Source organism: Bacillus rossius, chromosome 1 (assembly GCF_032445375.1).
Source record: "Bacillus rossius redtenbacheri isolate Brsri chromosome 1, Brsri_v3, whole genome shotgun sequence".
NCBI lineage: Eukaryota > Metazoa > Arthropoda > Insecta > Phasmatodea > Bacillidae > Bacillus > Bacillus rossius.
Window position 1 is genome coordinate 304,085,320 of NC_086330.1, and position 16,611 is coordinate 304,101,930.

General features: G+C 36.3%; 3 protein-coding genes across 6 annotated transcripts in view; all 3 read right to left on the reverse strand.

Annotated features, from left to right (window-relative positions):
• Positions 1-16,611, reverse strand: part of LOC134527844 (uncharacterized) — a 286,375-nt gene that overhangs the window by 51,720 nt on the left and 218,044 nt on the right. For 2 of the 4 annotated variants that reach the window (XM_063360800.1, XM_063360798.1), the window contains exons 24-26: positions 10,389-10,517; positions 2,363-3,283; positions 1,671-1,777 (exon numbers count right to left, since the gene is read on the reverse strand). In XM_063360800.1, coding sequence (XP_063216870.1) covers positions 1,671-1,777; positions 2,363-3,283; positions 10,389-10,517 — 1,157 coding nt within the window. Of the gene's footprint in view, positions 1-1,670; positions 1,778-2,362; positions 3,284-10,362; positions 10,518-16,611 lie in introns of all 4 variants that reach the window. The other 2 variants (XM_063360797.1, XM_063360799.1) reach the window with 1 other exon arrangement.
• The window catches only part of LOC134527847 (cation channel sperm-associated protein 2-like), a 254,149-nt gene that overhangs the window by 38,538 nt on the left and 199,000 nt on the right, over positions 1-16,611 (reverse strand). The gene's annotated exons all lie outside the window — the stretch shown is intronic.
• LOC134527846 (uncharacterized) lies at positions 3,292-8,125 on the reverse strand. Its single transcript, XM_063360801.1, has 2 exons — positions 5,827-8,125; positions 3,292-5,687 (listed from the first exon to the last, which is right to left on the reverse strand). Exons 1-2 carry the CDS (start codon positions 6,200-6,202, stop codon positions 4,540-4,542), a joined length of 1,524 nt encoding a protein of 507 aa, XP_063216871.1. The 5' UTR covers positions 6,203-8,125; the 3' UTR covers positions 3,292-4,539.

The window sequence follows — 16,611 nt, forward strand, 5'->3', positions numbered from 1 at the left end:
TATTTGAATTAAAAACAAAACAATAAAATCATGAAGTCCTCAATTCCATTAACTTTTTAGCAATGGAAAAGATTTTAAATTCGAGAAAAATTATTGACGACAAAGACTTCATAATTTATTCCTACAAAAGCTATGAAAGAAATATTTGTCTGCCATCAGCTATAGTCCTGTGGGAAATTTTGTTTAGCACTTCAAGGATCATTTTTGACACAAAAGGTAATTGTTTCTATACTAAAAATATAAATATATATTTTATATTTTAACACTTAGAATGTAATGTTTTTAATGTTTCTTTAAAACTTTAATTTTGTTTTTGCTATGTCATTTTATTCCTGATTGAAATCTATATTCAGATATGAAGCGCAGGATTTAAGAGTGAAATTCGAGATTCTGATTCAAGAAAAAATAGATTTGATGCACAAATTATTTAATTAATATTTTTACCTGTTTTTATTCATGTCAATGGCAACAAATACAAATAAACAAATGAAATCAGAATAGTTTAAAAGGTATATGTTTTATCTGCTATGTTAAAAACATACTTACAACTCTCTCATCTACAACTCATTACACATTTTCAGACTGCAGATGTGCACCATCTGTACTTCAGCCAATCTACTGTTCTATTGCATGTGATAACATAGACTTTGGTTTCTCGTAATTACTATTGAGAATTTCCTGTAAATTTATTCAGATAGCTCTCTTGCACTTGTTGACAAATTTTCTAATCAGATATTTACGGATAGCTCTCTTGCACTTGTTGACAAATTTTCTAATCAGATATTTACGGATAGCTCTCTTGCACTTGTTGACAAATTTTTTAATCAGATATTTACGAAACATTTATTTTTGAACTGTAAAAAATCACTCAGTGATCATAATTAAGGGGTCTGCCTAGTCAGATATTTGTGTTAGTGAAGCGGGATGATACGTGAACACTCGCAGGCAGGGAAGCAACAACTAAATTTTCAAAGGGGGGCAATATCATCGATCCCCCCTATTGAAGCGGGGGGTCCGGGGGTCCTCCCCCGGGAAAATTTGTATTTCAAGGTGGAAAATGGTTCTATTTAATCAGTTTTATTATCTAAAAATTGATTACACAGCTAGTATAAATACCATATCTGACACTTGTACAGCACTTTCTTTCCCCCTGTTTGCCCACACTTCAAGGTTTCAGAGGGGGGGCAAAATACCCTTGCCCCCCCCCCCTTCCCTGTTGTTGTGCCCCTGCTCAAAGGTTCTGAACTACCTACATTGTAGTGAAATGATGTTAAAGGTGTTATGCAAGTCCCTCGAGAAGTTTCACGAATCTGTACCAAGCATTTTAAGTCTAAAAATTACTCTGAAAACACATTTTCTCTCTCCAAAAAATACAATTTAAAAACAAAATACGGAAGTAGAATTACTCATCTGCCCTCAGAGTATTCTTAAATGCTTTTCGTAAACAAACACACCCCACCTCACTCGCGTGGTTTCTTGTGTACCTAGGTAGGCGGAACATTAAGAGCATTTATGTAACTTTTTATCACTATTACATAGTATTTAGTAATACCTGTTGAAAAATTTTGAGATATAACACAAAATGCAAGAGAGATCCAGTGATTCAATTAATAGGAATATCAATAAAATGTAAACTAACACGTGTGAAACAGAGCTGTTGCGACACTCACCAAAACATAAGCAGGCCCAGAGGGTAGAAGAACTTGGACATGTGCTTCAAGAGAAGGTTCTCCAGCGAGTCCATGGGCAGCGAGTGCTGCAGCCAGAACTCTATTCCCTGGCGACGAGGAAAAACAAACTACAAATACACTTGCGCACACACACACATATCACCGATGTATTCATTTCAAAAGGCCGATACAGAGTGAATCTGAATATGACAGGAAAACTTCAGTTAAATGTTTATCATTAAAAAAAAAGTTAAAATCATACAATGGTATGTGCCACTGAAGTTGGAACTGAACTCTGGTTTATTGCAACAAAGTATTTAAGAGAGAACACTAAGCATCTGGATGTTTAATCAAAATAAGTTATAAAACTTACAGCCATCACAAAACTTAACACTGTCGTAAAACTATTTTATTAACTTATTCTTCCGTGTAAACAATTTTACGGGAAATAATGGTGTTACCAACAATTCTTTCAATATATAATTTCACAACAGGGTTAAGTTAGTGTTGCCTGGACATTGCAAGTTTGGCACTCCTGGTGACTACAAGGCATCAGTGGTTGATTAAAACATTAAAAGACAGCACTACACATTGTCTGTCTATTGTCGTAAGTAAATCATGCTACCAGGAATCAGTTTCGGTACGTAACAAACAGCCCACACCACTTCAAAGTCGCCAACACACAGTCTCACCTTGTGCAAGAGCTTGTTCATCATGGCATGGCTGTCCTCTTCCATGACAGACACATAGTACTCCACTATCACAGATGCTTGCTGCATGAGGTCTCGATAGCTGGTCATCACGAACTGTGCCGGTGTCGTTCCTCCCGGGAGCCCGCCCGGGCCCCGCGGTGACTCGGCCCACGAGCTTGGTGTTGTGAGGGTTGGCAAGCTTGGTGTCGGCACTTGGGCACAAGGGGACTGCAGATCCAGCCTCAGTGACAGGCGAGACAATGTGATGTCCCGCGCCAAGGCAGGCGACTCGCCGGGCAGCCGGGATGCCTCCGGGGTGTTTGCAAGGGACGACGCAGAGTCCGGGCTCGACGGGCACTGACCAGCTTCAAACATCTGCTCCTTGCCTCCCTCTACCGCGAATGCATGGATCTCACCCTCACGTCTTTCCTTCGCTGGCTCCCGCGCTCTGCTCTCCAAGCCGTTCATGTACCCCACAGGGGAGCCACCAGGCACAGCATTCTTCTCCGAGATATACTCCACATCATGACTGTATTTCTCTATGTCATCAGACTGATCACTGGAGTTTAATCTAGAAGCACTATCAGAATCCTTGACTTTAGCTAGTAATTCAGCGCTCAACCTGATTTCCGAAACACGCTCTGTATTATCGTTTCCTTTCGCCTCCAGCAATGAATTATTTGCTAAAGCGTCCGAGATACCATTCGTTTGCTCCGGTAGAATCCCACTATTAACCAGTCGAACTCCATTCTGACTGTCTGTCACCGGAGACTTCCCTTGCCCAAGTCCCTGGCTGGAGTGGAGTACCGACTCAGGTACCGCCAGCGCCAGGGCTTTCAGCTGGTACGACAGGGCAAGAGGGTAGTTCCGGTCCAGGGCTGCCAACTTTGCTGCCGCCTGGTAGTTCTCCAGTTCAAGACTCTGCAATCAACATGCAAGGAAACAACTGAGTATAGTAAATAAAGAATAAATAAGTGTTAATAACTAAATCATAGTTAAACCTGTCAAAATCCATGTAATGGAGTGAATGAAATCATGAGCTAGAGGAAATAGGAGCAACCCAGAGAAGACCGACTGAATCTTGGCAACAAAGCACCATGTTCTCTACTTGTGACAAACCCAGTTTTGACCCTGCCAGGAATCAAACTTGGAACCACATAGTGGCAGGCAAGTCTGTGGTCCAACGACTCAAAACAGTGGCGGATATGCAAAGTTTTTTTTTGGGGATGGAATTAAATAAAAATAAAGCAATAACTAAGATTTTATGCATTTAGAAAACTAATGTCAACAACAATGGGTTTTGAAGGTTGCATTATCACTCTCAACATACATAACTGTGTGGTTTGTGATTCCTGGTGTTGTAATGCCTCAAATTGCATTACAAAAAATAACATGCTGCCTTCACAGAGATCTCACATATTCTTTTAAAACTTCAGGGAGGATTCAACCGCTCTATGCTTCCCTTGCATCCATCACTATGTTCGACCAATTTGACCCTTTAACTATACCTTGACTTAGTTTGGGACTTCACCCCGCAGAGTCGATATGTCACCACTAGAGCCCTACTTTAACGGTAAATAAAATAAGCAGATTTCGCCATAAAAATTTCTTGATTTCGTCATAAAAATTTTTATATTTCGTCATAAAAACTGCACTTCGGAAGTGTGAATTAAAAAAAAATACACGCTGTACTTACAAAAATTATGTCATATAGAATGCAAATATAATCGGACAGGCCTACATTTTTTTCCAGCTTTCCACAAAACAATACAAATTACAAATCAACAGTTTCAATAGTTAAAAATTACAAAAATTATTCAATATGTAAGACAAGAAGCAAAATTTATGCTAATAACAATTCAGCACTGTAAGTATAACTTAGTCCGAGTTTCTTCAACATGTTATGTTTTACTTCCAAAGTACAATGAGACCATAAGCTCAACGTTTTGAGGTTTCAAACTTCGCCTTTTGTCTGAAAACACATCGGAATATGCTGAAAATGTCCTTTCAGAGTCAACATTTGATACTGGTATCCAAATGGCTTTCAGAGCATTGCATGCAAAAGCTGAATGGTCCAGTTTCAAGGCCAACAGAATTGGAATGATATCCACACTTCCTTCACTCTTTTTCACTTTCTCAACTACTATTTTCTTTAAGGCTGAGTATCCTTCCAAAAATTATTTTCCTGAAACAGTTGAAACAAATGGCAATGATTTTCCTGCCCTGACCATATCATTGCAAACATCATTCAACATTATTTCCCGTGGATTAAACAGTTGCCCCAAGTTTTGGAAGATATTTTTGGAAGGATCTTCATTAATCAACTTCATCAACTTTGTGTGACACCTCAACCCACAGGACTGGAACTGGGATTTAACCAAACCTTGTTTAACAGCTGCCAACAACTTTAGACTCTCATTTGTTTTTGAGCCAAAATTAAAATCATTCACCAGCTGCAAACTTTTCAACAAGTCTGAGAGTTTTCCACTGATCAAGTGGGACATGGGGTAGCTTGAACCCTCCAGCTGCTTTGTCAGCTCAACCAAAGTACACCCATGTTCGACGAGAAATTCAGCCTGACATTGAATAATTACAATCTCTTCCACTGACAAGGTTTGAAAATACATCAGAGCTTCTGACGACTCGAGCTCCAGTGACTTCAGGTATGTTACCAAGTCGTCAAGGTATGTGTTAACATAACCCACCGACTCAAACCATGAACCCCATCTTGTAAGGACTGGTGATGGAAACAGAACATGAGGCTTTTCTTGTTCTGGATAGCGCTGCTTGAGAAAACACAAGTACTTGTGTTTCCTTTTGCGCGTGTTCATAAATGCTGTTTTCGTTTTGCTAACAAAATTGTTAAGCTCCGGCAGAGATTGGGGCCAAATATTTTGAATGAGATTCAGTTTATGACTCCAACACTGAACATGAAGGACGTCCCTACCCTCAGACGAAAGAACAACTTGTAAAGAATGCACACACTTTGTCATGTAGCGTGCAATGTCACACACAACCGCAACAACCCTTGTATGGTCAACCTTAAATTTTGTCAGTACTTCTAATATTGCCCGCGAGCACTCACTAGCATTAGAATTCTCTAAAATTTTGACCCCGGCAACAAGAAGAATTTGTGAGTCTGAAGCTTCTAATGTTTTGAAAAGCACCACAAAAACACACTGTCCCTTTTTGTCAGTGGTTTCATCACACAAAATAACAATATCTTGTCCCTCAATTGATTTAATCCACTGCTCCTCAGCCGCTTCTTGGATCTTGGGCACATACGTCTCACGCAATGTTTTTACACATGGTAACTGCCCTCCACCTGTAAGCAAATGGTGCCCTCTAGCGGTATAAACATGGAAAAAAATTTAAAACAATTTTAACTTTAACAAGTTTTAACAGATTAGATGGGGTCTTGGAACGTAACAAATAATTTATAATAAACAAATATTCATCCTTACCAGGAACAAAAGTTTCCACAAAGTTTTTTATTGCAGGATCGCCGAGTTTCTCCAATGGTATGTTCGCTTCCATGAAAGCTTTTGTCAAAGATGAGGCAAAAATTTCTTTGTCAACTTTCGTCTTTTTTGCCACCTGAAAGCTGTCACCAACAGAAATTTGCCTTTTGCTTGTGCAGGCTTGTGATTCAGCTGCTGCTTTTTTCTGTCTGTGCACTGTACCATCGCGGCAATGCTTGACACACGTGTCTTTGCGAGCCCACTCTATTTTAACATTACAAAATTTACACATCAATGTTTTGTTCACTTTGTCAAAAACGTAAAATCCATCGCTCTCAAATTCACGTGCGCGATCAAAAACACTTTCAACTTTCGGCATTTTCAACACTCAGTATTAACAAACACGTATTTCATCAATCACGAGATAATTTTATTGTGAACATCCCTTTAGTAAACACATGAACACAATGCGCGTGGCCACTGACGCGGTAAACGGATAGAATCGTTAATAGACTGCACCGGCTACACTTTTACGCACAGAAAAAACAGTTGCCATGAATGTATCGACACTTAAATCGATTATCTCGAACTCGGGCGCTTATCGCCTACGCTCGCACTCGCATCTAGCAGGCGTCGATGTGTTTGTTTTGGTTTTCGTTCGTAGGTTACGTTACGTGGAATAGAAAACAGAACAATATTAATTCACATGGGGTTATGAAATGTAGATTTTATGAATAAAGAGCATATCATATTGCTGTAAATAAGTGTAACGCGAGTTTCGGGTGAAAGCAAAATACGTAAATTAGGGTGAACGCTTATGTAAACCAGTGAATTTAAATGATTTAGCGGTTATTTCGCGAATAGATGGTTTATTGTGGAATTTCGCATATAATGTAATTTTGGTGGCATTTCGCGGTATTTCGCGTTATTTCGCGGTTCGCGAAAATTTCCGGGCCCTAGTCACCACCCATCACACTACTCCTTTCCCTTTCCTCATTGCCCTTTCCCACTTCCTTAAAGCGACTAGTGTGTGACGTGTGTTTAAATGGTGTGCAACAGTGACAGTGCCTCATTCCCTTAATAAACAGTAATTAAGATTGTAAACTTTCTTTTATCCCTAAATGTACATGTTATTTCAGGATTCCGGAAACATTCTCTATGTATTTTATTTAAGTTACAACTCTGCAGTAACGGATTTACCGAAGGCCGTCTCAGAATCTTATGATTTATAAAATGTAATCTTAGTATGTAAATTCACTATAGGTTTTTAAGGCTGGAATAACATTGGCATAATTTTAGGAGTACAAATATGTTTTTATCTAAATATGTTAATGCCATGAATTTGAATGACTTATTGCTCATTTCAACTTGGCTTCAAATGCACTGTCCAGTGGCCTCGGCGACCATCGCTTCTCGGACACGTCGCGTTGCCACTAGAAGTGAGACGCCTTCAGCACTTCGAGGAATCATCTTTATATCCAAATGATCTTCGTCATCCCGGCTTATAAATTTGGTATACTCGTAGTTTATCCTGGGGGATCAACTGCTTATTTAGTTTAAATAGTAATTCACTAGCCAGAATTTAGTCACTAACGTGACTATGTTATCCAACCACAAGGTGGCTCTGGACATTACATAAACCATACGTACTGTTAGGCATTTGAACATTTTTACATTTTATTTAATTGTGTGTTTCAGAGTCATGTGGTGCAGTGGCACTTAATAAATCACAGTACCAAATATCTTGAGTTTTTTCTGCATTCACCTATGTGTGCACAAGTGACTGTAATACTGGCATATGGGACACCAATAAGAGTCCACTTCACTAATATCTATAGCGTACCTGGTGCTGAGAGCGAGCCAGGTTCAGGCATCAGTGGTAATTGTGCTAAGGGGGATACCAGTCACACTCCCACTCACACGTCACGCCCAGATGACAGAGAGTCTCTGCCGAGTCCATGCACCTTAAACTATTCGAACATCCGAAAGCAAATCCTCCAACCACATCAACGTGAAATCAAAACTGAATAATCAAATGGAAATGTTTCAGAGTAAAAATTAAAACTGGAATCATATTTTATACACTTATAAAACATTAGCCTTTCAAAGATTCTTCACGCAACAAAAAAACACGACCCTTACAGCTCAACTGATTCGTGCATTGGGGAGCACGATGGTTGAGTGATCACACCGCCAGCGACAATATTATACAGTGAATTGCAATAAAACCAAAATAACAGTGAAAAGCACTCAGTACATCACATAATATCTCAATTCAAGTTAATACATCACAAAGCATCAAAATGCAATTAAAATCATGAAACTAATAAGTATTTTCAATCAAAACACTAATGAAAAATGCCTATTCTTTTACATATTATATTTAATTTAAAAAAATTATTAAGCATGATGTTTTTACTACAATTTAATAAAAACAGGTTGGAAAAGTTAACTTTTTAAATCTTGCAACCAGTTATTAGTTACTTATTTTTATATTAATACCTTAGAACATTTTCCAAACATACAAATAATTAACATATTGATTTAATTGTTCATAAAAATTAGACATCCTTATTACAAATCATTAAATTGAAATAGTGCATCATGTATCAGTCAAAAATTTTTTTTTTAAGAAATTAGTGTCATGGAACATAAAAATAAAAACACTGATATCTACTGTTTTAAAAAAACAACATAAAATCTTGTCTCTACACATCACTAACCTGCAAGGCGATATTGGTTTTTATTACAGGCACGGCACACCTGAAATTTCCGCAAGTGGGAATGTTTGGACATAGCCAAGAGCCGGTTGGTTTTCTCTGGTACCCCTGTTTCCACCCCCACCCCTCAAATTAATTCCAAACATGCTCTGTTCTCGTATCTCCTTACTGTTGCTAATGACCCCAATATCAATGTTAATTAAGCAATTCATTCATTCAATTCATTTGTTGTGGGGTGTCTTATATGCCTGTGAAAATATTCCAAATACCAACTTTAAAAATCAATAATTTAGTACTTGTATTCTATTTGCTTCCAAATACTTACACTTTGAAATAACTACTATGCGATTGTTTTCAATGAGTAGTGAAATTTTTTCATATCATTTGGAGTAACTATTCGCATTCTGGTTGTCATGTTGTACAAACAGAAGTAAAATTTGCTTTCTGTATTCTTTTTTATTACGATGAAAACAAGCAAATAATAAGACGTTTGCAACTGCTGCAATAACATCTCTAAAGAAAAGCGTATTACTTTTAAATATAAGTTACAGAATTTATAACAATTTATGTGAAATTTCTATAGTGACTTCACAAAACCAAGTACGAGTATTTGTTAAAATGTGGGCTCTCTTAGATTGGATTTTATTTTTTGGTTCGAGAAATTTTTGGGTGGGAAGGAATTTCCTCTCATTGTAAAGGGGTGGTACCTGAAAAACATTTAGTGAAATAAATAGTACTTACTAATTCTGTTGAATCAAGATTTTTCAGAAATGTCCTTTGTAACATTAAAAACACACATAATAGGGCCATCAACATATGCTTTTGAGGGGTAACAAGTTCACCTGTTGGGGTCAAAATCTTAATTTTTAAATGAAAAAATTTCTGCGTTTTGATGAAAATGTGACAATTATGAATATGTAACACAAATAACAGATGCAAAGATAAGCAGGTGGCAACATTTTTTTTTCTATCTGTTCCCTCAATAATGAACGTAAAACATTTAGAGGGTGGATTTGAAATTAATGTACACTGAAAAGCTTTTAACTTTATTTTAAAAAGTTGTACGTCTAAGAAAATTAACATTTTTTAATTTAATAGCTTCTTTCGTTCTGTGAAAATAAATAATTGGTCTTTAAGATTATGTTTTGTTTAGCACTTATGGATTTTGTTTTTCAGTCTGTTTTAATTAAAGTGTTGTGAAACTTAAAAAAAAATTCTTTATCCATCCAATGAATGCTAGTTTGGGTAGTAAAAAGGACACATTTTCTTGAGCTGTGAAGAAAATATTTGTTTCATCCATTTCTGGAAGGGGGGAAGGAAATATAATTACAATTTCCTCAGCTGTCAAGATAAACATAGCTGACAGCAGTTACTACACTACAAAGGATTAGGAGGAAGGGGGGCAGAGGCAGGAATAACTCTCTTCCCAGTAAAATGCTGAAAACTCAGTTGTATCTCTAAACCTTCAACACAAAATAAGTTTTTCCTGTATTAATTTTTCTCTAAATTCACATTGCTGAATGTTGTAGAAAATAATCCTTCATTAGCAGTGAAAATTCCAGATAATTTTATTGAATAATTGTTTATTTATTTATTTTTTCCTTTTCAATAGGAAGACAAATAGTGTGCTCCTAAACTTTTCATGAATTTTGGGATCCCCTAAACCCCTAGTTAAAAAAATCACTCTTAACTATGAAAAAACTGTTCAAAAATATTTTTCCCATTCTTCTGCTATTCAAACTGGATATTCACCTTCAGAAAAATTTGATATATTTTATTCAGACTAAACAAAACTAGTGCTTCATTACAGGACACTAACAGACTCTGTTTCGGTCGCAGCCAGACCTTGCTCATCACGAGGCCAGAGTCGTAGAAGCCGTGGAAGCGCTGCATCACGTAGTGCAGCGTCAGCAGGCCGTAGCTGGGCTTCTCCAGGGTGGACAGGGGCGGGCAAACATCGACGAGCTCCAAGCCCTGCGACCACATCACAGCAACTACGCTAGAGGCAACGCTAAGTGTGGCTACTTTGCGCATCATCCTACAACTACGCTAACATTCATTTAATTAATGCACATCTTGTGACATATAAAGTCAAAGACTAAAAACTTATTTAATTATTTGTTTGAGTACTTAACATACAAAATAAAACCAAAGCCAAGCAGAATCCTGTGTAAAACTCACCTATAGTTTTATGTAACCTATACAAAAGGACACAGACATTGGTTCTCTCACCACAGCATCTTTACTGCGCACAGGACCTTGTGGCACCTGGAGGTCAGCAACCAGCCACACGCCCAACTGCTCACCAACTCTATCAGACCTTGAGAGGAGGGGTGGACCCAGCCTCCCCGAAGCATGCTGAGCTCTCAAAGCCCTTCATTTCTCTTTCACTTTAGCTCACCCAAATACACCCTCTCCCCATGCCAGGACCATATAAAAGCCAGCAAGCAAGCGCAGACAAAGTATTTTTCTTTGCAGTGGAAAGAGATTTTGCCCTAGTTAAATCTAAATTTTTTTGTAACAAGTAAATATCTTAGCATTTAGTAGCTTTAAGCTTTATCATATTTCATTGGGGCATTTATATATTTTTTTCCTGGGAAACTTTTCATTTTATTTTCTCCGGGGCCCTGACCTGATAGTTTTCTTTCCCAAAATGGATGCCTGGCTACCATCAGATGCTCAAGCTATAGTCGGGCAGATAACAGGCGCCTGCATCACTCCCGGGGCGCAGTGTTCAGAGCCTGCTTCCTCGCGTGCGATCACATGTGCCTCAGGTCTCTCTACGCGCTTTCCTGTGCCCAAGTGCATGTACGCTTTGATTTTATATAAAAAAAAACACGCACCCACACCCACACCCACACCCACACACACACCCACACACACCCACACACCCCCACACCCACACACACACAATATGTCTTAAGGAAACTTGGTTTACCAACAATATAATTAACTCTCACTATTTTAATCATAACTAACATATTTTTAGAACAGACAGAGACCCTTCTGTTTACAAACATTGGTAGAAATAGGAGGCTGCATTTTGACTGCAGTTAATAAAAATTAATTCAAAAATGTATTACCAAAACATTAATTTGTTAACCCCGGAAACGAAGCTTATGAATGAAATTGAAAACCTCTTAAACTAAATTCTTGCTTCTTGGTAACATTTATATTCCAACACAAACAACATCCTCAACATATTCTACTTATTTTGAAGATATAGAAGATAATTTTACTCAAGACAATTTGCTAGTAATTGGTGGTTTCAATATGCCAGGTGTTGACTGGACACAAATGCATACTCTAAATACGTATATTAAAGTCTAGTTTTATAACTAAAGCCCAGGCTTTCATCAATTTTATATCAGCCATAGGTTTATCGCAGTTTAATTACTCCCCATCTTCCAATTGGCTGTGGGACCTATGTTTTTCTAATCTTGAAACTTGAACACTGTTCAGTTAGTGAAGCTCTGGATTCCCATGTCGAAGACTTTCTACATCCCACTATTGAGGACGTCATCAAACTCAACGTAGCGACCAGAAATGAAAATGTTTTTTCTTAGTTCACAAACTATAAGATATGTGACTATCTTGGCCTATACAATGCTCTCAAAAATCATGACTGATCAGAAATTTTTTTAAATTGTTGTTTATGTAAATATTATGGTAGATTATTCAACATCTACACCAAATGATTTCATAAAATGTTATACATATACCTAATACTGTTAAAACTACATTTAAGAATCCCCATTGGTATTCAAGTCTCATTGTCATTGAAATTTAAAGAAACATTATTATAAATTATATAAACACAACATGAATCCATACTATTATTCCTTGTTTTCTCAATCTCATAAAGAGACTAAGTCACTAATTTATAAAAAAAAATATTAAAAAAAAGTCTTCAAAACATTAATAACAATATCAAAAAGAATCCCAAATAATTTTGAAATCCAAATTATGAGAAATGGCAACGAACAACTGTCCCTTAATGTCAATGATTATGTTACAAATGAACCTTTTTTTATTGTTCACTGTTTTGCAGAGTACTTCTCTAATGTCTATGTAAGCCTAACCTGCAACAATAATTCTCCAACTGCTAATTATCCTTTGGCCAATATCACTGAGGGCCTTATTCTCTGGAGTATTAAAACCCTAAAATCAACTCTGTCAACAGGTGCGGATGGCATTCCAAATTTTATTGTAAAAAGCTGCTCTCTACTCCTTGTACCTCTTATACAGCACAACTTTAATAAAAGTAGGTATCAATCAACAGTGTGTTTAACCGTTTACCCTTACAAATTGAAACTTTCTAAAGTCATTCCATTACATAAGTAAAGTAGCAAGTTAAATGTTTCGAAATATAGGATTATTTCCCTATAAAACTGGTAAAAACCACTATGAACCACTAGGACAAACATAGTTATCATTTCTTAAACCTATTTATTTAGAAGTAATTACACGGGGTCTTGTCGATGCTTGTTATTTTTATTTAGTTAAAGCATTTGATGCTGTAAATCATCACATTCTACTTACTAAATGAGCTAAATTTGGCTTACGTAACAAATACATAAACTGGTTAACTAGTTATATAGTTAACTAAATAACAGAAATTTCTACGTATCAATACAAAATGTAAACTCTGATTTACATCTGGCTAGTTCTGGAGTTACACAACATGGTATTAAACAGCTAAGTTTCAATATCTACATTGAAGACATAATTTCAAGGTTAAACTACTCTACTGGCACTCTGACTGATGACCTAAAAATTCCTAGGAAAATATCATCTTACCACAATTGCTGCTTAATTCAGTGTGACATTTCCGCAAATGTAGAATGGTGTAACTTAAACTTGGTATATCTTAACAGTGATAAACGTACAACTATAATCTTCTTCAGAATATTTCATCAAATTGTATTCGAATTCGAACATGACAATTTTGAAGCTGTATTATGTCAAAGATCTAGCCATTTTACTTGATTCTAGGCTATACATATTTCCATCTCTACATTAAATCCCTTTTGTCTTACACACTACTACATACAACCTTTGGTCTCATCAAGTTTATTACATACACTGGTTTTAATATTGATTACACTCTGTCCCTCTATATAGCTCTGGTTAAATCTCAACTTGAATATGGTTTAATAATTTGGAATAGCATCAATAACACTGACATTGAAAAACTAAATAAAGTAGGAATCAAATTACATAACTTCATAATTCAAAAATCAAACAATGGCAATAATACAGATCTCAATTCCCTTTCATGTTCTCTTTCATTTAGAAGAAATATTTTAAATGCTATATTTATTCATAGCAGTTATAATTACAAACTAAATTTTTTAAACCATGGGAATTCAAATTCTATCCTTTAATAGTCAAAAGCCATATTTTCTATGTACTGTCACAGCGAGACTCACTGAAACAGATACTGTTTCCTGTAATGAGATACAATGAATGTGATCAATTTTAAATAAGCCCAGCAGTGTAACCAGCTCGTCACCGCTGTATCTAGTGTGCTTTGAATTTTAAATACTTATAAGGAAAATGTCAGGATAAAGTCTGAGTAAAATAAATTAACAATACAGTTTTAAATTGCCATTGGTGTAGGTGTATGAGATTCAGTCTAGTTTTCAAATGACATAATAAATGCATCTGCTATCTACTGACAAATACAAATATGATACGTATTTCGGAGTGGTTTCAAACTGATATTTACAATGCCAGTAATAATAAATACCTATGTTTGGCTCTAAACAATTAATGTATTCCTTTAAAATGGTATTTGACCAAGAAAACATAAGCACTTGAACAACTGATAAATTACAGTTATTCAATGGTCAAAACATTAACTTTTAAGGCAATCGAGCAAAACTAGATATGTATAACTTTAAAGTGAATTTTTACGTTAATTTGTGAGCCAACCCTTCATTGATATTACGAGCCAATACTGATGACATGATATGTCTCTAGATATGATTTATGTCAGTCAAGACAAAACACACATAAATATTAAGCGACTAGCTGCTATGCGATGGTAGAGAAGATTCTCTGCTTCTTTTGGACATTTGGGTAGTCACTCCGATGGCAGGAACTCATACGGATAGCTTCAAAGTACGACTACTGCTATGGATGCCGGAACTGAAACAATGTCAGAAATCAGCGATTTCTGTGGCTCCTGAAAAGTCTAAGACTTGAAATAGTCTCACCATCGATGATCTAGCAGGAACCAAGCTCGGCAACACCGTCATCTTGTTGTACTCGGAAACAATTGTGACCAATGCAGTAGACTAACCGAGGCATCGTACTAGAGACCGGAAAAATTCGTGAATTCATTTCGCGATAGGCTAAAATACAAATAGTTATGCCTCGGTTGCTGCCTCTGCTATTGGCTCACAACTCACCTGGATGACGCTGGGCCAATGAGAAACACCCGACCAAAGTTTTATCGAATCACAGGCTGCTACGCTCAGACGTCTCACAAGACAGCAGCCAATGAGTGGGTGACATTTGACCGAATGTACGTAGAACTATGGAGTTCATCCTGCAGGTCATCGAACCCGCGAATTTTTCCGGTCCCTATCGATACTCTGTTATTATGATACTAGAAAAATCAGAAATTTCTATAACTAGCACTTTGCTGATGATTCTTAGCTAAGCGTGGTAGTCACGTGTCTTCAAATCTCCAGCGCGGGCTCCCAGTAATCGGCTACTCACACACACGAGGAGACTTCTTTTTGTGATGGTGTCCTTCAGCTCCCTTCCTATTTTAATTTCGAAGCCCTCCTAACTTGGTTTGTTGTAGCAACCAATGCAAAAGAAACTATGAGAAGTATTTCCAACTGGAGTTAATGAAACTTGTGAAAAGAGAAAATAACTATGAAATGTGCATAGATAAGTTTAGAAACAGAATAACAAATTTAAAGAATATATAGTTAAGTATCATAAATTACCTTCTATCAACGTCTAAACACTCTAAACCAAGGTGAAATGGAATGGCTTACATTAAATTGGCTCTCTCTAGTCACGCTTAAATATATATATATATTTATAATCAATTAATAAAATGTAAAATATAAATTAATTCAGAATAATTATTCTGACAACTAAAAAACAACTGTAAACAGCTGGACTGTTTATAGTACCTACTTAAAAAAAGAATGATATTTGATAGACTTATAACTAGAGGTGGACGGGATCCCGAAATTCGGGATAAAATTTGGGAAAAATACCATTCCCGAACTTCGGGAAAATAACTTTTTTCTTCGGGATAATACCTACCTCGGGAAAACAAATTTTTTTTTAAATAGTAAAAACCTTCGTCATACTAATTTTTATATTATTAAAATATCTCATGTATACTACGTCTCGTAACAACTTCGTATATGTATTAAATGAACAAAGTACAAAGACATCACAAAAAATAAAATACAATTTATAAACAATAACGTAAATTATAAAACTTGTTCATAAACATAGTTTAAAATAAATCTCTGACTAAATAAAGAACTCAAAGTTGAATATTATTTTTAATGAATTTAATTTTAAGTTTGGCGAATGTTATCATCTTTGCCGTATTTTTAGGTTATAATTTGTCTTGAAAATTAACAAGAGCAACAATAAGCAGTGTTGCCAAACGCGTAATATTCGAAACGCTAATAAACTGAAAGACGCCATCTTGGTTTCAAATGTTTTATGCCATTATAAATGTCTTTCATAAACATCAGAGGGTTTTACGTTTTAGTAGTTGGTCATTATGTAAGAATGAAAGTGAACAATTAAAAACAAGTGGTATTTCTAAAGTATGCATGATAATTAATTCCGGTAAATTTTATTTAATAAATAAGGGTAATTTTTATACACTTGTGTGAACAATGGAGCCTGGCATTCCAGGCAGTATAAAAATTGAACCAGGTGTGTCTTCTGTGCCTATTTGCAAGTTCTTTAAGAAATTACCAAATAACAAGGTGCAATGTTCTTTGTGCCCTTCTGTCCTGAAAACGGAATATGGTTCCACAACAGGTATGCACAGACACTTAACACAACATTCGAAGGC

Excerpts from the sequence above, each read along its gene's own strand:
- LOC134527846 (XM_063360801.1), bottom strand. The coding sequence starts at position 6,202 with ATGCCGAAAGTTGAAAGTGTTTTTGATCGCGCACGTGAATTTGAGAGC. Across the intron at positions 5,688-5,826 it reads TGTGGAAACTTTTGTTCCTG|GTGGAGGGCAGTTACCATGT; the intron begins GTAAGGATGAAT and ends ATTTGCTTACAG.